This window comes from Archocentrus centrarchus, chromosome 11, assembly GCF_007364275.1.
Source record: "Archocentrus centrarchus isolate MPI-CPG fArcCen1 chromosome 11, fArcCen1, whole genome shotgun sequence".
In the NCBI taxonomy this organism is placed as follows: Eukaryota; Metazoa; Chordata; class Actinopteri; order Cichliformes; family Cichlidae; genus Archocentrus; species Archocentrus centrarchus.
The window spans coordinates 17,664,549-17,686,102 of record NC_044356.1 but is presented as its reverse complement, the minus strand read 5'-3'; the positions used below and the strand labels follow the sequence as shown (position 1 = coordinate 17,686,102).

General features: G+C 43.2%; 1 protein-coding gene across 2 annotated transcripts; it reads right to left on the bottom strand.

The window, feature by feature from the left end:
• Nucleotides 1-519: 519 nt before the first annotated feature.
• Nucleotides 520-21,402, bottom strand: zbtb10 (zinc finger and BTB domain containing 10). 2 transcript variants are annotated; one of them, XM_030741643.1, is made up of 5 exons: nt 20,493-21,402; nt 12,234-13,254; nt 7,524-7,589; nt 4,692-4,867; nt 520-1,680 (listed from the first exon to the last, which is right to left on the bottom strand). In XM_030741643.1, exons 1-5 carry the CDS (start codon nt 21,156-21,158, stop codon nt 1,399-1,401), a joined length of 2,211 nt encoding a protein of 736 aa, XP_030597503.1. In that variant the 5' UTR covers nt 21,159-21,402; the 3' UTR covers nt 520-1,398. The 2 variants fall into 2 exon arrangements, with proteins under 2 accessions (XP_030597503.1, XP_030597505.1); XM_030741645.1 differs by lacking the exon at nt 7,524-7,589.
• Between the last annotated feature and the right edge of the window lie 152 nt (nt 21,403-21,554).

Here is a 21,554-nt window from a genome sequence, read left to right as displayed (position 1 = left end):
TTACTTTATACCTCAGTACCAAATATAAACAAACGGTTATGGATGTCCACTTAGGTCCTCAAATGTCAACTGCAAGTACTGCCGGTAGTTCTACAAAAATGGTGTGTATTTGTGTGTGTGTGTGTGTGTGTGTGTGCATTAAATAAAATAAAAAGCTTAAAAACAATGGCAAAGCATACCTGATAGTCGCTGTAGCACAACAGTGTTTCTATAGTTTAAGCTGATTACATATGCATAACTGAGTCAGTTTAAGCTTTATGATTATAAACATCATATATAGCCTGTAGGTCCAGTATTCTGCAACAAGCATTACAGCACCAAACGTTTCATCATTTGGCAAAATTCAAGCTTTAAGTGAAATTCAAATGCTTTTTGTATAATAATAATAATAATAATAAAGTGTTACTGTGACGCCGTGATTTGTGTAAAGCTAGCATTAACATTTCCCCTTGTACTTTCTCTTTTTTAAAATTTTTTTATTCATCCCACCCCCACCCTCCCCGCTTAACAACAAACCCAACATTGTCTCTTTTTTTTTTTGTGTGTTTAAATTCAGTAGTTTTAGTTTCCTGCTAAATCTTGGTGTGCGGTCTGTTTGGCACAATATCACAGCCCTCTTAAATTAATCATAAATATGGCTGTGATACATTAGAGTTGCAAAACAGATTTTTTGGTTCCAAGATTTTGTGCAGAGAAGGAAAAAAGAAAAGAAAAGAATATTATAATATTTAGCGCATCTAACAAAAGAAGAACAATCTACAGAGCAGGTTAAAATCTTCCCGTGGACAGTAATGCTCTTGTTCCGTGTATGTCTACAAGCACCAAGCAACACACTTTCAGACGGAGCAGAGAGCGACAGCCTACTACATCTCTGCTCGCAAAAAAACAAAAACAGAAAGAAAAATTATAGCATCTGATAAGACCATAAAAACCTCTCTTCATAAATTAAATAATTAACATTTCTTTGTTTAGATGATTGGCCTACCTCAACTCAAAAACTACATCACCCTGCCCAACTCTCCACCCCTCCCCAACAAACAAAAACAAAACAAACAAACAAACAAACAAACAAAAGAAAAAACAGGAAATAAAATACATCACTAAAGACCTGATTCATCACGTTATTCATCATTAAATCGTTCTCTTGTGGGCGCTGGGCCCAGAGTTGGACACATTTGAACAATAATAAAAATCTGTACATCTTGGGAGTTCCCACTCTAACAAAGCTTTTTAAAAAAAAAAAAAAAAATCCAACTCTTTGTCATATACTTGCACAATTAAGTAACCTCAAGGTTTGATAGCACTTTGGAGTTGATTGTTTACCAGCTAGATTTCTGTATACATATATATTAAACATCAACTGTTATTCATTTTTGTTTCTCAAGCTTGTTAAAATTCTTAGTCCTCTTCTGGGGCAGCACCAGCATTGCCCTCGCCCCAGTTTGATTGGTCGTTCTCAGCAGGTTCCTCACCCTCCACTTCTTCCCCTTCCTCCCCGTCAAAGTCTTCGTCCCGAGGAAACTCGATGCCCTCCAGGCCCTCCTGAGTGGCCTGGTGCGAGTCGGCGCAGTCCGCACACACGCCGTAGCGTCGCGAGCCGTGACGGATACCAACGCTTGCTGCAAGCATGAAGATCTTCTTACACACCATGCATTTGTATTTTTTGTCCTTCTTGTGAACCTAGAAGAAAGAGAGAAACAGATGGAACATGGAGCAATTCCAGTTAGTTGCCATTTAAAATATGGGTTCACTGGTAACTCTGAAGTGGACTTATTCTGGTTTTCCTTATTTTCTTTGCCACACACACACACACACTTACACACACACACACACTATAAACAAATTAAACATGACCAAAGTTTCAAATAATGAGGTCAGTGAATGTACAACTAATCCCCGTAAGGCAAACACTTTAGACTGCTTTAAACAGTGTTTTCTACTGTTGGCTCAGTGAGAGCAGATATTCCTAATATGGTCACCTTGACCATAGCAGCTCCACCCTTGAAACCTTCTGTTTAAGAGGTTCAGCCTATCAGATAAAAGTTAGCTTATGCCTCAGTCACACAGCCCTAGAGGCGACCCCGTGGCAACTTTCAGTTAATCCAGAAAAACATTTTCACTGACCAGTTGGAGAGTGGTTGGGTGAAATCAGTTGCACAGAGGGTATTGTGTCAACTATCTCCTTTGGATTGTTGTTGCTAGCAGATTGCTGAGGTCCCCCATAGTTTATGTGGAAGACAAGGACTGCAAACACTTCCCAACTATTTGCCAAACAGTAGCAAAACTGTGAGAAGTACCACACAAATTGCCTTCACCTTCAAAGTAAAAGTTGTGCCTTTCCACAAATATTTCCACGGGTGCAAACTTCTGCTTTCTTGGTGAACGGTCTCCATTTCTAGTCTGCGCTGCGCTTTTCACACTTTCATTACTGTGAGTCGAAGACAAGCTGGTGTCTTCAATGCAAACTATGTGCGACCGCTGCAATCTGCTGGCGATAAAGCAATTGCAAAGAAGTTTTCTGTGCAACAATGTACACCAGTTTGATATTGTTTTCACCTAGCAACCACTTGCTAACTGGTTGGAGAATACACATTTTTCTCTACTGACTTGTGGTTGCCAGGAGGTCATTCGCCCGTCTCTAGGCCTATGTGACTGGGGCCTTAAAAGCTCATTATATTTGCTCGGTGCCATTTATGGCAGTGCTGAGGGCGTGAGCACTCGCTGCAGTATTGTCCTGAATGACAGATGTCTCCAATTAGACAAAATCTCCACATCAGTGCCTGGATAATAGAAGTCATCAAAACTGAAAATAAAGAAGTTGCTGAGTTTATGTTCGTCTGTCCTAATATGCCATTAAAATGCCAGTAAAACTGACATGATCGTACACTAGTGTCTTCAACTTGGCAGCAACGGCTGCATTACCTGCATGAGGCTGCAAAAACTGAGAGGTGGACGCCTGGGCGAAACCACCATTCGTGCGGCCAACAATATAACAGTATAATGGACACTTTCAAGGGAGAGAAGTTAAAACAGTTGAGGGGCTGTACCCAGGCCCAGTTAAGGACAAACGTGCTACTTTCTCACCGCCGAGGAACCGGTTCGCATGCCAGTGCTCGTGCTGCTCCCAATGAACCGGCGAAACGCTTAAGAATGGGCCCGCGTTTCCACCGCGTTTCTGTGAACTGCTCCTTTACGTCTGAGTGTGGGTGGGTCCTCGTCTGGCCACGCAAGCCGAAGCGCACAAACGTGGGAGAACACGCTCCCCTTTCTTGTGCTGCAAATACGTTTTACGGTCCAAACCAAACTACTGCAGCGTCTGTGTGCAGCACAGAGGTAAACACAGACAGCGATTAGAGCAAGACGACAAGTACGCACTTTGTGTCCTTTTATCTGTGATATGAACTGATACAGAGCAGCAGTTTCAGACTTAGAGCCCAACCTAATTCACAGCTGTAAAAATCGCTTCGCTTTTCTCATGTAATACACATGTAATATGGTAGAAAACTTGATGTTGAGATGGCAGAGTCACGCCCCTCTGCCGCTTTCGTCACGCGTTCTTGGTTTGAGACCAGCTAGTTTGGGGGGCCGGAGTTGAACCCGTTTTTCGGCCGAGCACCAAGTGCTTCCCCGGTGGAAAACCCGCCTAACGGTTCAAATAAAGCCACCGGCTCCAGAACCCTGTTGGTGGGAAAGAGGCTATGGAGATCATTTCTGAACTTTGAATCATGCAAAGCTCCCCTATTAGAGTCCATGTATAAAAATATGGAGCTAGAAATTAGCATAATGTGTCCACTTTAAGGAATAATAGAGGCAAAGCAATATTCTGTTAATCTTAGTGCTGATGACAGGTATATTATTCTACCTTTAGACTAATCTAAGTTGGACATTTTCACATTTCCAGTTTTTATGGTAAGCTAAGCTAACTGGCAGAAAGCAGTTGCTCAAAATTTACTGTAATGTGATTAATGAGATGTTAGCAGAATCGACATTCTCATGTAACTTAACGCAAGAAAGCAACTAGGCGTATGTTCCTCAATATCAAAGTGTTCTTTGATATTGATAATGGTTCTCAATAAGTATGACAGATGTTGGCAAAGCAGACCAACATCTGACCATAGTAACCTTTATTTCACCAGTATTCACTTCAACTCAGATCCTTTAATTGTTGTTAATGATTGATAAATCTGGGGTGTGGGGTTTGGAATGTTTATTTCAGCTTCTGGGAGTGCCACACCAGAAAAATTAGAACAACTGCTTTTACCACTGGTGGAGCATAGTAATATTTTTCCTCCTATTTTTTTTTACCAGTGCAGGAAACCTGGATAAGCTTGCTCAACAGACTAAGGAATAAAGTAATTATGTTCACATTTTTATGGGCTGATGCCAGCACAATGATTCATTTGGCCTCCTTATCTTTAAACACAGGTAATGTGGGACGGTCCCACAAACACATTTGTTTTTCACCACTTTGTTTTTGACCCTACGATCCTCCCACCATTACAAAATAAAGATATTCCAGCCAAAGATTTCTACTTCCGCACTCACTCCCTTTAGCACAACATGCCAGACACAGAACATAAGGTGGAACGTGACGATGTGAGAGGTGGCCAAAACGTGCAGTGTTTGCAAGAAGTTGGAAGACGCACATCACGCTGGAAGGAAGAGAGGATCCTGTGCATATGCGAACTCACCAGGGAATGTCTCTTTACATGCTCACGGCGGGTGAACAACTTGCCGCAGATGTCACAGCTGAAAGAGCGCACACCTGAGTGGATGATCAGGTGTCTCTTGAGTGTGCGACGGTGCTTGGCGATGTAGTTACAGTGGGGGCACTTGAGCTTATTGAGGGCTAGGTGTGAGGACTCGCCTGGGTAGAGAGGAAAAAAAAAAACAAAAAAAAAAAACAAAACATGCAGATGCACAGAAAGGTTAGAAGGAGACACATTTCACTCAATGATTAGAACGTTACTTTAAACCGATAATGCTGAGATCGAGCAAGACAATTATCATAAAAGCTGCATTTCCATCAAATAATCAGAGAGGGGTGTGCCAGGAACCAACATCCTGTTTATCAAATCACTGAGTTAAAATGCATTACAAACCACAAACTTTAATGTAGACATGATTTAGTCAAAGCCACACACACACACACACACACACACACACACACACACACACACACACACACACACACACACACACACACACACACACACACACACACACACACACACAGCTAACTGGCAGTTTCACAAACCGTGGCTGTTAACATTGCATGTCTGCAGAGCAACTTTATGACAGCAGTCATGCTATGGCGATGTAACAAAGAGAACAGATCCATATTAGGAGTGAATATAAAAGGAGCAACATGGATCTGCCGCTGTGCCAAATGAACATGTTAATGTAGTTCAGTTGGGGGAAGAATAATACAATTAACAAAGTGCTCCAATTAAAATGAGGTGGCAAGTGCTAGTGGGCTACAAATTAATGAGTCTTTTATTTAATAACAAACTGAGCAACAGCATGGTAAGGCAAGTGACACGCTAATAATGCTCATTAGGAGCATTAAAAGCAATTCTCTGAATAATCCATAGACATGGATCTACCTAATGATATAGAACACATGATTAGCAACTACAGACTACAAGCTAAATAAAGAAAGCTTGGCCATTTTACCACTCAAGGACAAAGTCTATGTATCAACATGTTTATTTTTATTTCAGTGTGTAAATCAATAATAATCCAGATGTCCTTGCACCCTCATTTTCTTCATTAACCCTGTGGGCATGTTTACAAGCCAGCGAGGACAGCTGGGTTTTCAAATAAACAGGCAATGTATTGATTTTGAAAAGGCTCCAAACAGACTGCCTCCTCTAAGAGTGGGGTAACAGGGCCAGTCCTTTTGTTTGAGCCAAGGAGCGCACAACAGAGGAGTTGTCAAGGCAGGTTGCTAAGGGGAGGAGGAGGGGACGAGGGTTGATGAGAAGCAGGTCACCTGTGTATTCACTGTGTGTGTGTGTGTGTGTGTGTGTGTGTGTGTGTGTGTGTGTGTGTGTGTGTGTGTGTATGTGTGTGTGTGTGTGTGAGTGAGTGAGTGAGAAACAGCACAGAAGCACCTCAGGGAAGTGCAACAAGCTGTTAATTTAAGCTTTAGAAGTTTTGTATAAATTTACATTTTCACTATTTACATTATACCAACAAACTGCCCTAAAAGGCTAAAAAAAAAGTTAAATTCAGTGAATTTTTATTTATTTGAAAAGGTGACATTCAGTAAGGTTACCAAGAAGAAGAAAAAAAACTCCCTTTCCTCTTTTCAGCTGACATCTCATCTCCAACCTGACTGGCCGACCTCTGAATCATAACTTAAAGTAATAAAAACAAAAGACGCAGAACCAATCGTACATGTATGTTTCTACACAGCATCCATCCATTTCCCATACTCTCTTAACTTTGTATAGGGAGATATAAAAAATATTGTGATTTAGACTATGCTATGGGTTATAGTAAATAATCTTTAGTTAACACACAGTTGCTATACACATCCTGGAGTCAGATCTAAACTCAGACAAAGCTGCAGTTAAGTTTGAATGCATCTGAATCCTGTTGTGTTTTTAAACATCTTTAAGTTTACACCCATCAACCTGCCATTTGCACCAATTTCACTCCACATACACTGTATGAACTATATACAGTACAAACTGTCATTTCTGACTGTAAGCACTATTTTACACCCCCGCTCCTCCCCGTGACAGCATACTCAAGTTTGGTTTTTTTGCATTTATTCTGAAACTTTATACTGTTTTTGCATACTACTCTGGCTCTTGTGGATATGCTGCATCATTAAAAAAAAAAAAACCCTTTGGGACACATTTTCATGCTGACAGTTTGGAGTACTGTAGACTGTTATTGTATTGCGCATTGGCCATTTTCATATCCTTTATAAACAGACTGAAAGCGACATATCACCTTGTCAAAATTTGCGTTCACACCACATGCATCGTTGAATACTATTAATTCATTCATTCATGCTTTTTATATCATTGTTAGAAATTTGTTTTGTTTATAGCTGTCGTTTTTTGCAATTTTATTAATATTAGACCGATGGACCAAATGCAAACTCCAAGCTTTATTGCCCATTTTTGCAAAGGAAATCTACATGAGGCACTCATGCTTTCCATGTCAGTCAAATCTGCTTAAACTTGCCCGAGGCTTTCCACGTACTGTGGAAACTAAAGTCCCGATTACACTGGAGGAACTTTTAACCCTGGGAAAGTGCCTGGACATCAGCTGCTTTGAAATTCCAGGAACTTTTGGTGTACCTCACAGAGATCACAGGTGCACCTTCTAAAACCAGTTGAACAAGAGTTCCTAAATGAACCAGATTGTTTGTCTTCTCACTTGTTCAAGGAAGCATGTTAACTGGATTTCCCACACTCATTTGAAATCATGGACATTACATAAAGTCTCACTAAATTTGCCTAAGCTGGTAATTTAGCAGTAGTCTAGAGAGTGTGGCATCTTACCATTCTCCCAGGACTCCCCTTGCTGTAAGTCTTGGATGAGGCTATACTGGATCTGATTGGCCAGCTCTGGGAAAGGGGGAAGGGACAAGAGAAGGGAAAAAGACATATGAGAGGTGGTTGAGAGCCTGGGGTGGGGTGGGGTACACACCTCACAATGTCTTGTGTACACAACTAACCACCCCCACATGAAACAATGGAAGTTTCAGTGAACAACATAGGCAAACACAAAGACTCAGGCCCCTACTGTATGTAAAGCAGTGTGTTTTCTACCAACCAGTGCAACAAGTTAAAGAGGACTCCAGCAGGAAGGGGGTTAACTGGAGGATGACAAAGTCGAGCCCTCACACGGCTCATCTTACACTCAGCTTTTGTAAGCACTAGTGTGAGCACCTGTGTGTGCATGCATGTCCGGTTCCTAAAGCATCAGCGCTTAGAGCCCATTAAAGACACACCCCTATGTGTCTGTGTGTGTGTGTGTTGCCATTCTCCCTGGGTCAATATTTGGAATAGTGAGAACAGCCCCAGTGCATTAGAGTGGATTAGGGAAAGAAGGGACTGCCCCTTGCGGCTTTGCACCTCTCAGGGATTGGGGGTAGGGTGGGGTGGGGGTGGGGGGGTGTTTCTGTGTGTGGGTGTGTTTGGGTGTGCTTCAGAGACCAGTGTGCATGCAAATACATTTCACCTGCTCTTTGTGCCTTTGCAGCACCCACCCTTGAAACAATCCAACAGTCTTGTTTGGCCGAAGAATTTACAGGCCCTGAGTAATGGCTGTGGGCTTGGAGTAGGAAGAGCTGGCAGCAATAGAGTAACATAACCTTCCTGTGACTCTCCAACATCAGTTACCTTTAGAACTGAACCATAACCAAGAATTAATCCCTGCTTTTCCAAGCCTAATGCAATTTTAAATTAAATATGTGGATGCTCTAATATTTGTTTGCAGCAACATTTTTTCTTTAAAAGAAGATGAACAAAAAAACGACTTTAAACTTTAGACTTTAAAACAAATTAATTTTTGAAAGGGATGGCAATACAACAAAAATGCGGTCATTTGTGGTACTACGTTTCCATTCTTGGAGCACGACTATACAGATCAAACTGAAGCAAAATGAAGGCCAAGAGTGTGACATCACTGTGGGAAACTGGGACAGCTAATACTGCCGGATGACTATTCACTCAAAGAGAAATATGCAAGCAAAGGGCAGTTAGTGCAAGAAAGCCATCTAGTTTTAGCCAGAAGAAAAGGTTTTTTGTGTGTGTGTGTACTTGCACCTATGAGCAGAATGGCGAGCTCTCTGGTATTTTCTGTGTAAGTATATGTAGCTTTAGAAGATCGTGTAACACACAAATCAAGAATGAATCCCAATAACGAGCTAGACAGCGAAGCGAGGCTGTGGGAAACACCGTCACCGGTTGACAGCTCTGATAAGTAACTTTTTTGTCCATAAATGGTACTGGACAATCGGGGTGAAAAATTGCAATAGTACGGGCCCTTCAATCACACAGCAAGTCTCTCACCAGCAGGGCTTCTAAACCAATGCAGAGTATCTACCACTGTGGATGATGTGAGTTTCTAAAATCTCATTAATTTATCAGAGCCATAGTTCCACAGATCTGATGGACTCCTCAGCACATTTGCAATAAACATGACATGGAGGAGCCAAATATACTTACAAAGAATGAGGACAAAGGTTAGTTATCTTCTACAGAATGGAGAAACATATGCATGGTTTTCCCCCCTGCACTGAGGATTTTTCAGCACTACCACCTCCTGAAGAGGTTTTAGTCACAGGAAACACACCAGCTTTGTGCCATTTAAAAAAATTATTTTTTTTTTTAAATTAAAATGGCACAATAGTATAATATATATTGTTACCCATTAAACAGGCATAAATGACAGGGATACAGAGGTTTCTGTCAAATAATGTAAAATACACTTGCATTTACACCTCACAGAGGTCCCTTCAGAGCCTGTCTATGATAAATATGACAAATGACAGCTCAAATTTATCCAAGCGGGTATATTTACACTTTTTCTCAGTTCTCCCACCATCTATATAGAACAAGTTTAGAATTTGTCCAACATATCTGCTGTACATCTGCAAAATTAAAAGTACAGATTCTTTGTGGGCAGCACGGTGTTGCCTCACAGCAAGAAGGTCCTGGGTTCAAATCCACCATCTGGTCAGGGCCTTTCTGTGTTTGTAAGCTCTCCCAGTGTCTGGGTAGGTTTTCCGGCTTCCTCCCACAGTTCAAAGGGATGTAGTTAGTGTGGTGAGATTAACTGGTAATTATAAATTGCCCATAGGTGTGAACGTGAGTGCGAATGGTTGCCTGTCTCTCTGTGTTAGCCCTGTGAGAGACTGGCAGCCTGTCCAGGGTGTACTCTGCCTCTCTCCCTATTGCAGCTGGGATAGGCTCGAGCCTCCCTGCCACCCTGAATTGGATAAGTGGAAAACAAAGGATGGACAGATTTTTTGCCAAAAACATTCATAGCTTCAACTCCATTCTTCACATAAAACTCAGCAACTCTTTAGTCTGCGGTGTCTGTACCAGTACTCTAAAATGGGAACTTGGGGGGGGGGGGGGGGGGGGGGGGTGCTTAGAAAGCACTCTATTGACAACAGGAACTGGAGAAATGCCACACACAGTACAATCTAAACTCAGAAATGAATGATACATCACATATTTGATGTACAATCAGGCCACCTGTTCATTTCTTATGACCTAAAAGGGGGTGAAACACCCTCCTCTCAACATCAAACAGCACCAGGATAATTTGTTGCACATTTTCGCCTTAAATTCTCTGGACACCACCACTCGCAGATATTTCACAAAAAACGTCAGCCATTAGTTACAGACATTCAATGTTCCTGACTATAGCAGTTAAAGGATCTGAGTGTAAAATGTAGCACGTATTGCTTGACTAAAATCTGGTAGTTGAGGGAAATGTACTGTTGGACAGAAAATATAAGTTAGGGGTAAACAGCTGCCTTAAAACCTTTTACTGTGATTGATCTCTTACACAAAGTCATAAACATATCTTTATTTGGAAAAAGCTGTATATATACACTGAACAGAGACACGGAGCACACATGCTAAAAAAAAAAAACTAACAGCTTTAAGTGAACTCTAGGCCAACACCCAGCATCACTACATGTACATCTTAAAAGAGGCCTTGGAGGCACTAAGAGCATTCAAGCGCATTTAGGGAGGTCTGCAGGAAGAAATGTTCCCCCTGCTTTCTTCGTTATCCTGCATCAGGGAGGGCTTCGGTCTCTCACACCACACGCACATAAAATGTAGTTCTCCATTTCTACACACACGCTCTTCACATCCCCTCCCGCTGCCCATACCACTCCACTTAATATGTGATATCATTATGGTCACATGGAGAGCCGTGCTTAATGGTACCGGCAGAAGGAGAAGGCTAGAACTAAGAAGAGATTACCAAGAGTGCTACAACGTATGCAGATAGGATAAGGTGGATGAAGGAATGGATAGATTAAGAGATAGAGAGGGGAAAGGTAACCAGTGTTAAACAGAAAGAGAAAAGGCTGAAAGGACAGAAGATTTCATCAAGAAAAAAAAGAATTCATGAAAGCAACTTAAACACACGTCAGAGCTAGAAGTTTGGACCCAGCAGCATTAACAAATCTACATTTCTCATTTCTTGACTTCCATGAGCCCATTGGTCTGGAGTATTTGGTAAAGACTGAGCCCAGGATTGGCTTAATAATTGCCTATTCTTGGCGGGTTAGATGCTTGAAAAGCACAGACTGAAGCACTTTGGGTTCAAATACCTGCTTGTATTGGTTTAGCAAGTAGGAAAGTTTTTTGTTTTTTTTACTTGATATAACGCCAACTGTATGTGGCCTTTGAATCTGCTCATGTTCCAATGCTCTGTTCATCAAAAATGCCCGTCTGCGGTTCACTTGTTTCACTTTTGGTTTTTTTTCGTCACCCTCGCTTCGGTTTCTTTTCCTCGCTCAATAACGGGGACTCTTTTCCACAGTTACACCAATGGTTCTTGGTCCACCATTTCACTGATCTGGGAAAAGCTACCAGACTCTACCAGCTAAAGCAAGAGTTTCATACTCAGTGGCATGAACAAATTAAAATGAAAGAAAACAATGTGACTAATTTAAACACTGCTCTATAGCCCCCACATTGTCCAATCAATATTTACTTTATAGTGGTAAGTTAAACTTCTATAATCTTCATTCTTTTTTTCAAAGCTTGCAGCTACAGACAAGGTCAGAATGTATTATTGTTTAGAAGATTTTTTTTGCTTTAAACAAAGTTTCAATGGGTCATGTGACTACCATGAGTGTGAAGATGCTTTACAGTAGAAGATGAGACCTCAATCTGAGGCTCTACTGTTTGGTGTGGGGGTTTCTGACACAAGCGAGGTGCCGGGCATGATGGGGGGAAAAAAAGAATATGAACACAAGACAATTTTAATTAACAGGCCCAGAATCAATTTGTTTCCATTCAGTTGTTTCTTAATGGTTAACTTACATCAGATACATACCAAATGCTGCATTAATAACTTCTCTTTTACTCACAAAACAAAATTTCTTCTAATGCCAATTACTAGCTAGCATTAATAAAAAAGGAAAATCCACACACTCACATCTCATAGCCAGAGCTATTGTAAGGTTAAAGATCACGAGTTGAATGTGTGAGAGATGAGTTAAACGTGTGTCTTACCAGCATTTTCAGAGAGCGAGGAGAAATCCTCTCTGGGGTAGGAGGCTGAAGGCTGGATGAACATCCCCTCATCGAATCCCTCTTCAGGCTCTGGTGGGAAGTTGTAGACAAAACGCCGTGTTGTAGCCTGTTTTTTCCTCCGCCCACTTCCAGCTGCAGCATCCGGTGCCTCTCGCTTTATTGCCGCAGGTGATGCGGCCGTGCCACCCATGGCTGGCTCATTCCAGACGAAGACCTGCGCCTGGCTGCTCGCCGCCCGTGTTTCATTGGTCTCTGCTGAATCAGACGAGTTGTCGTTTTGGTGGCTCCAGCTACCACAGGCCAGGGCACAGCCCTCACCCCCAACCACTGTCACCTCTATCTCACTAGTCTCCTCTTTCACTCGGCCATTTTCATCATCTTCTTCCATCGCCTCCTTCCCTTGGTTACTGCTGGCCTTGATTGATAGCTTTGACAGGATGCTTGTGGCCCAGAAGTTACTTGGCTTACGGTCTAGCCCTCTCTGTCCCTCTTTGGCCACCATCTGCCTCTTGTTGTAGTCCACCACCACAGAATCAGGAGCTTCTTGCTTGATGCTGATATTCAGAGCATCCTTTATGAAAGCCCTACACGAATGTACAACCTCTGTCATCTGGAGGTAACTAGCAACTGACATCACCTCAATGGCATTTTGGCTTGTGAGCAGCAGATTCCCAGAGTAGAGAAAGTCGAGGATGACAGAGAAGCCCTGCACAGCAGCAACATCCAAGTGCGTCACCGTGGTCTGGTCCTGGGCCTCGCTCTTGGTCAGACAGTAGAGGGTTTTGAAGTAGCGGCTGCCTGCAACCAGGATGTTCTTGTGCGCACGGAACACCTGGCCTGAGACGACTATGTTGACGTCACAGAGGATGCCACTTTTGCGTTGCTTGTCCAGCTCCTGTAGCAGCTGGTAACAGTAGGAGTTCTCATTGGGCTTGTTGCGGTAGTCTTCCTCTGTGCAGTTAGTGGAGGGGCTGGTGCTGTCTGAGGGCCTCACAGTCTCCTTTTAGGCAAAAAAAAAAAAGGAAGAAGAAAAAAAAATTATTGTAGAAAATGTATGTGCTCACACAAGTAATTTGCAAGCGCAAGCACAAATGCACTTGTACACAAACGTTTTCCCTTCCTGTCAGTCCTGTCTTTACAAAAAACAAATACACCCTCTGGGTTCCCAACGACATAGTTGCACCTGTCCTGGGGTTGAAACAGGTTCGACAGGCTCCTGTTAAAGGGGAGGTGGGAATGAGGGAAGGCAAAGTACATTACTTTAAGGCTGGGAAAAGTGCTACTATCAATGTGTTTCCTAAACCAAAATTATACAAACAAAATTACGTAAGGTCAGATGACAGACTGACGATAATCATTTCCAGCGTTTATTAATCTACCATGTGGAAAACAAAAGTAACACATCTTACTCAACATACCAACATGTTTTAGGTTCCACGTATGCTGCACTGCAAACAATGCCCTTTTTCATATTTGTTCAACTAACCCAAGCATTACCAAAGAACGACAACGCAAATATGGAATACAGTTCCTCGAATGGCCATTTGAGGCTGGCTCCGAAAGAGACGCTCATCTGACACGTATGGAGTCAGTTTCCTTTTTAATAGCTCGCCTCACTGCATATGGCTAAGGCTTAAAATCACAGGCATGGTCGCCATGATTCCCAAGTGTTCACACACCTCCTAAGGTTCCTCTCCTTAATCTTTGTTCCTTTTGAAGCTTCTTAATGCAGTTATCTGGCAAATACTCACTACTGTACAGTTAATTGTACTACAAGTAAAAAAGTCTGTGATCCTGTTTTGGTAAGCAAAATTCTGTTTCACTGGTATGATACTTGGCATGTATGTGTGTCTCTGCAATGCACCTATACAGTCTATGAAATCATCTTGCTAACTAAGCATACCAGCAATAGTTGATAACTTATCAATCCACCCTTTCACCTAAATACAGTCACTTCAGGCCTCAGAAAAATCTAGATGGCGATGACCATAAAAAGAAAAGCGGAGGTTTCAAAACTGCAGAGTCCCCAAACTAATGAGTGGCTACATCCATCTTTTATACGAAGGCCATGGTTTCAAACCAAGATGAAAACAAATACACACAATACTACATGCAAGTAAAGAAACAAATGTAACTGAGTGACTCCTGTGTCTACTCGCCTCCATTCAGCACAGATAAGCATGATTCTGGATTAAGACCTCCATTCATGGCATTCTGTATGTCCTGAGAACATGGTTTGAGGCACCATTAAGGAACTAGTCATAACTGTGCCAGGAGCACATTTCAAGCCTTAAACAATGCCTTGGGCTTAGATGGTGGTCTCTCTCTCTCTCTCTCTCTCTTTTTTTAAAAATTAAAACTATATTTCTTTCCAGTTATTCTTTTGTTAGACTCTATTCAACATTTTGGACCCATTTTGTTTCTAAACAGCAAGATTGTCCCACTTGGTGAACAGGAAGTAGGCCATAATAGACTAGGAGGGCTGAGAAGTGTCCAAAACAAGGATGGGAGGAGTACAGGCAAAGGCTTCAAACCCCACTCACCTGGAAAGACTTGAAAGGCAAAGGGGCCAGAATAATACAGAGCAGAAGAGAGAGTATACACAGATGTGCACGCATATGATATGCTTAATGAAAATGTGACATCACATAACCCACACAGTTTGGATTGAGGTAAACACATACATGCTTGCAGACAAAACACACAGGTCAATATAAAAAAAAATTTTAAAAATTCATATAGACCCAGAACATGTATGTCAGTTTTTCCACATGATTCACACAAGCAGGGCATACATCTCTGGCTCATTTTAGAATTGCAGAGCAGATGTCCTAATCCAGAATAATTCACATTGCTCAAGCCCTGCATTTTTGCCCCCACCCATCACCATCTCTCCAGCACGCGCACACACACACACGTATGTACATGCACACACACAAACACACTGCCTACACATACAGCTGGGGTTTCAGCTCGAGCAATTCAGATTAAATCCATTTCTCTGAGGTCCCCACCCAGCCCCCACCCACCACCCCTACTCCCTCCACACTGCAGCTCTTGTCCAGGGCAGCCTGGGCACAGTATAGGGGGGCTTATCATCCTCTGCCACAGCTGGAGGGGGGAGAGATGGAGAGAGATGGGATGGAATAAAACGAGAGGCAGAATGAGGGAGAGATAGAGGAGGGGTTGACATGCTTTGCGGGCCACATAAATAAATAGAGGATGAAACGATAGAGCATATTAAGAGACGAGAGCTGTACTGCAGTCCTGGTGGAGGAAAAATGTAGAAACAGAGCTGACAGAAATAAGTGAAAAGAAAATAAGAATTTGCTGATAACACACTCAAAAGAAAACGAATAAAGGCAGAGGTTGAGAGAGCAAAACCTTTAGCACTGAGAGAAAGGGGCAGAGGAGAAAATGTAGAGCAGAGGGGGACAGAAAGCGAGCGTGATAGAGAAGGACTTGGGTCACCCCATTTTAGCCTTCACAATAGCTTGCGTTCTCCCCGAGGCTTATTGTCCACTCACTGTGGGCCTTTGTGAAAAGGCTCAGCACTCACTCTCTTATTACACAGCAGCTCCCACTTGCAAGCATAGAAAGGAGCCATGCATGTGGGTGAGGCTAAGAGGATGAGGAGAGAGGGAGAGAAATTATTCCATGATATACACATCAAAGCCTCTGGAGGGGCATGGTCATCATGTTGAGTACTATGGGGGAATATAGCGGTGTGGTGACGGGCAGGAGCGTGATCGCAACAAGGGGAGTCGGCTATGCTTTCAACCAAGATTGTCAGCACTCGCAGTGCTTTGTTTTTGCCAACAGTTTTCAATTTTACACCTAGCATCATGAATAAAATAACCGTAATCATGACATCAGGGATCAACAGACAAATGTGTCATTTACCACAAATAAACTCCTAATATTAGGAAATTTGCAGACTACTTATCGTTTGCACCCACTAACCATCCTGCTCCCAAACACCATGGGACTCCTCATAGCTTTTATCCGGGATAAGTTGCTCCATACTGGCTTCATCACCAGCATCATTCTTTCTCCAGATGTGCCACGTGTGAGATTGGGAGCTTAAGAGAACCAGCAGATCAACCCTGCACAGCAGATGCTGGAGGCAAGACCAGCCTGAGCCAAGAGAATGTGGGGACAATATCAGCCTCCCCCCCCAGTTGTGACGTGGCTAGGTTTTTATTTGAGCCAGAGATGCCAGGGGTGGAAGAAGAAAAGGCAGAAAGAGAGTGCAGAATCCAAGAGGGTGCTTTGATCTAGGTCAAACATGACTGCTTCAAAATCTACTGTGAACAGATAAAAACAGCTGATTTACAGGTGGACTAAACAAACCAAGACGGGTCATAAACCTGAGCCCTGATGCTCTGACTACTTGGAGAAAAGAATACTTCAACAAACTAAACAGCAAACCCAAACAAACCACAAAGCCGAAGGCCAGCAGATCCATGACAAACACTCAAGACACACCTCCAACAGATCATGTGATACAACAAGGTCCCCTTGCAACATAATAACCCACTGGAGCCAGTTTTTGTTTACCTTTTATGCACATGTTTGCCTCTATCCCCTCACTTACACCCCATCACCCTACATCTATCCAGTCCCATGACCAGCCCAGCCCCGAGGCTATCTCCACCAGTCTTTCACTAACTCCCTGCATCTAGTGTATCCTTCACTCAGCCCCCCCTCCTCACCCAACCCGTCTGTACCCAGATGCTAGAACAATACTGCAGTGTGCATTTGGCCCAAGGTGTGGGAGGGCTGCACTCAGCGAGTCCCTGCCTCCCAACAATGCTAAAGAGCCGGGGGTGTCACTGACAAACTCAACGAGAAGAATTCTCCCTCCGGCTCCTCCCCACCCATTCCCCTGACCTGTGTCCCCCAGTAAACACCCCGTCTATCTGCTAGGCACCAGGCCGCAATGGGCTGGACACATTCCCCATGTGGGAACACTCACTCAGTGAGTATGGTTTTTGTCTACTGCGGCTCAATTATAGCAAGAATTAAAATCAGAATTGTTCTGGCCAATACTGAGCTCATTGTTACTCAAAGACTTTGGGAAAATGCTGAACTTAAATCTTGTCATTTTAACCGTGGGTTTCCTTTAACTCTAATTGCAATTCACCAGAAATTAAACAAATTGTTAAAAGAGAAAGAATTATGACCTGAACTAAACCCGCTGCAGCCTGCAGGGAGGGAAAGTGGGCTTTTAGGGAGCAACAAAACTAAAAGAAAGTTAGGGGGTGAAAACTAAAACAAGAGGAACACTGTGAAACAGACCACAAAATGATAATCCTTTTATCTCCACCATCTTATTTCAATAATTGTTGGAAGCCAAAACTGTAACTGAAATTAAAATTTGATTAATGATGCAGCCCTGTGTTTGTCTTTACTAAAATGGGAGGACTAAAAATTACACACAGAAGGAACCTGAAGATATCTGAATTTCCTTTGTAGTGATGTTATCTTACACCCCCATTTAGACCAACACAGTAATGTTTGTTTGGCCAGCCAATCAAATGCGTCAACATACATCACCTGACCTGACTATATGAGCCATATCCTGAGCTGGTTTGGGCATATATTGCCGTTTCAGGTGAACAGGCATTTATTAGACATGGGGGTTAAATTTGTTATTTATACTCAATGAAGAAAAGAAAAGAAAAAAAAAAGCAAGACAAAAGTAAAGGAGTGGTAAGAGAGACAGAGAGGGTGTAGAGGTGTATGGCAAAAACTCCTCAAATTGAAACAATTGTTATATGTCAATTACACATCTCTGTGTAGTATATTGTTAAGAGGAATACAGCTATAGCTCCTGTACATGACTATGACAAGAGTCTCTCTGTCACTCTGTGACATCCAGTTTAACACACACCTGGCAGCCCTGCATCATACACGTCCTCTGTGTTAAAAGAAGTCTATGAATGGCCCTTTTTTGCCCCATAAGAAAAAACATTTCTGAGAATGTAATTAAATTGGTCCTACATATGTGACTTCATATCTGCTTTCAGAAAACCTGGTCTGCTTTTGCCTCCTTTTTACTACTGAGCAAAGGGAACAATCTGAGCATAAGGCAGCATCTAGAGAATTAAGGACAACGGCCCCCTTCTCCAAGGATACCCACATTTACCACAGCTGCCCTGGTGTGCTACAGCTAATTGAATTAGCTTTAACAAATGCAGCAGAGGCCTGACTAACATCAGGAATTGGTGAATAGAACAAGACGCTGCCTCATAACACCGTAGTTCCCCTTTAATGTACTGCTTCACCATGCCTTGTCTTGCTTACACTGCTGCCTATTATTTCAGCAGGATTGTATTTACTGTTTTGTTTACTTTAAAAGGCAGTTTTAAGAGATAAAAATCTAAACTGAAGAGCATGAAAACAGAATATAAATAGCAAAAATAATAATAATAAAATAAGGCAAGCTTAATTCTATCTTTTCTAATAATACAGCATTGGGACATTATCTTCCCAGCTCTATCCATCTACGAGGAAATGGCCTGGATAACCTCTCAATACAGCGTCAGGGGTCCTTGTTGCTAGGGAAAAGCCACACCAAGCCCCTAATCCACTCCTAGAGCTCTCCTTACCAATTAGGGATGTGTACAAGTTAGTGGATCACTAAGTCATTCTGATTAGTGACTGCGTGTACAAAGGAAGGAACTAAATGTAGTAGTGCAATCCTCTTCACTCACAAATCAGAGTCAAATAGCACTGCACTTAATTCTCGTGACAGCTCAGACCATTCTCTGAATATGAGGTAGGATGTGGCAAATTTAAAAAGGAACTGAGCTTTTTTCTTTTCTTTTTTTTTTCCTTTTTGTAACGTAGGACTAACGGGGAAAATGTCCTTTGACACCAAACTGTACAGGCAAGTCTGCCCTCCCTGTTTTTATGAGGTCACTAAAAGAGCACTGTAGAAGTGTTGCCTAAACCGCAATAAAAAATGATGAAGCAATAAAAACATCTCATGGACATCAATAAAGGTGTAATAACAGTGTGAGTGTTTTGAATTAAATTCAAAAACTGACACTGATACCCAATAACTTTATACCTACCTCAAGCTTAAACTAACTACATGCTCTTTACATGCCAATTAAATAAAGAGGAGTCATTTCCTATAAGTATGACCCGTGGTTTCAGTCCTCTGCAAACAGAATAAGCCTTTAATCATAAGATACGCCCCAAAGTTATAGCCAGAGCCCATTAATCCAGAAATATGGATGACAGGCTCAGGTGATGCTGTGTCATCCTACTACAGACTATTTTCACTCATTCAAACCTATTCAAAGCTTGCCTCTGGGCCAGCAAGATGTCAGGCTCGGGGCAACCTGATTTACTCTCCTCTCCTTGTCCAGCGCTGCAAGTGACACCCTCTATGGATTTTTGGGGGGTCATTCTCGCACAATGCCTCTAATTTAGCTCCCTAAAGGAAGGCGGAGGTGGAGGAGGAAGAAATGCGCCAGAGGTCACCCGGGACAGAGAGGCAGCAGAGCTGCACGAGAGGCGGGGGGGTTGGGTAAGGGGTGCGGTTCCCCGAAGGCTGCCAGGGTCGAGCCCTTGCCATTGTGCGACCTCTAGCAAGCTAGCGATCAAGACTACTGGTGGTAAAAACGAATGGCTGCGGTGTACATCTAAAAGTACTCCACAACACTACCATATCCAATATTTATGCCCCCTTTCAGCCAGTTCTCAGTGATTAACAGTTAATTGAAACATGCAATTAGTCCGTCACTGACAAACAGCCTCCGGAGTAAGAGTAGCTAGCAGGTGTCATACTGGAGCAGATCTCTAACTTGCCTGGTGAGTGGACACACGGTAGTAACTTATAAGCTACAAGATTTTTAAGTGATTGAATTTTGCCACTCAGTAACTCCTCAGCCTCGCTAGGGGGTTTCCACTACGGCCACTGGTCACCCACCTCCGTCTAGACAGCAAAGCCACGGGCGGCTGTAAAGCTAGGCTAATTGTTAGCTCTGGTTGTTAGCGCAGAGCGATGCTAACTAATTAGCCAGGAGAAGGGATTGTGAAGCTTAGGTAAAGGCTCGTTTTTGCCCAGGCTGTGCTTCAATAGGTTAAGAGACTTCCATTACGCGCGACGAAAAAAAACAAAAAACAATCGGTAATGACATAAAGGTATGCTGACTGTGTGACAGGTATTTCGTGTTACGTAGTTAACTAAACGAAAGCGTCGTGGAGTTGAGCTAACGTTACCTGTTTGGTGGGATCGTTTCTCCCGTGCTCAGAAGACAGGTGATGTCTCAGCAGCAAGGCCCGCTTGTAGTTGCGACTGCCTTTGACGAGCTCGTCGCTGTTTTTAGTGGCAATGTTGTGACACCAGGAGCATGACATGAGTCCCGTCTCCTGGCAAAATTTGAGCCATGGAAATTCTTGCAACCACGAAGCGTGGAATAGCGAGTGTTTCTGAAGCAGCGTCTGCGGTCTCATCTCTACTCCAGATTTCCTGGATCCCGTCTCGCCTCCCCTTGCAGTCTCCTGGCCGTCGGCGTTGTTGTGCCCGTCCCCCGCTGCCCAGTTTCTCCCCTCCCTGGACCCGTCCTCCCCTTCCACCGAGTCGACGCGATCGTCGCCGTCCCCAGCAGCCCAGCTGCCCCCTTCCGGGTCTTCTTCTTCCTCCGCCTCGGGTTCCGTGCTATCGCTGACAGATCCAGCGCCCTCCACTCTCTTCTGCGACGGTCCTTTCGCCCCCAGATCCCTGTCCTCCTCTTGATCCGGCCTGTTCCCGTTAAAATGTCGATCTTGACAGGCCGGGGCCTCCCAGCTGTTACAGTTTCCCCCACCGATACCGCTGGAACCCGTTAACCCAGCTAATCCACCTCCTCGGAAAGCCAGCGACCTGCGGTTTCTCTCACCGGACATTTTTTCTTAATATACGTTAGAATCTTCACTTTCTTAACAGTATCCCTCCGTCCGATTAAAAGCCTATATTTATAAACGGCGTGTTTCCCGAAAGAGATGGACCGTCGTCGTTTCTGCGCTCCGCTCGGCCCTCCCGGTGAGAGTATGTAGGTTATGCGGAAATAAATAAAGGTTTTAAACGCATAATGAATTTCAGGGTTCTCGCTGCGTCCGCGCAGGCCCCGCAGAGGTCGAATGGCAACGACTTTCCTCCCCACAATGCACCTCGACCGGGGGGTGGGGGTGGGGTGGGGGTGGCTTTTAAAGGAAGATGGGGGGTGCTGTTGATCAGTGTGGGGTCTTTTGTGCTTTGAAATCTGCACCCATTTTCTGCGTGTTTTCCATCTCATGGCTTTG

Excerpts from the sequence above, each read along its gene's own strand:
- zbtb10 (XM_030741643.1), bottom strand. The coding sequence starts at position 21,158 with ATGTCCGGTGAGAGAAACCGCAGGTCGCTGGCTTTCCGAGGAGGTGGA. Across the intron at positions 4,868-7,523 it reads AGGGGAGTCCTGGGAGAATG|GCGAGTCCTCACACCTAGCC; the intron begins GTAAGATGCCAC and ends CTCTCTACCCAG. Across the intron at positions 1,681-4,691 it reads ATGTAAAGAGACATTCCCTG|GTTCACAAGAAGGACAAAAA; the intron begins GTGAGTTCGCAT and ends TCTTTCTTCTAG.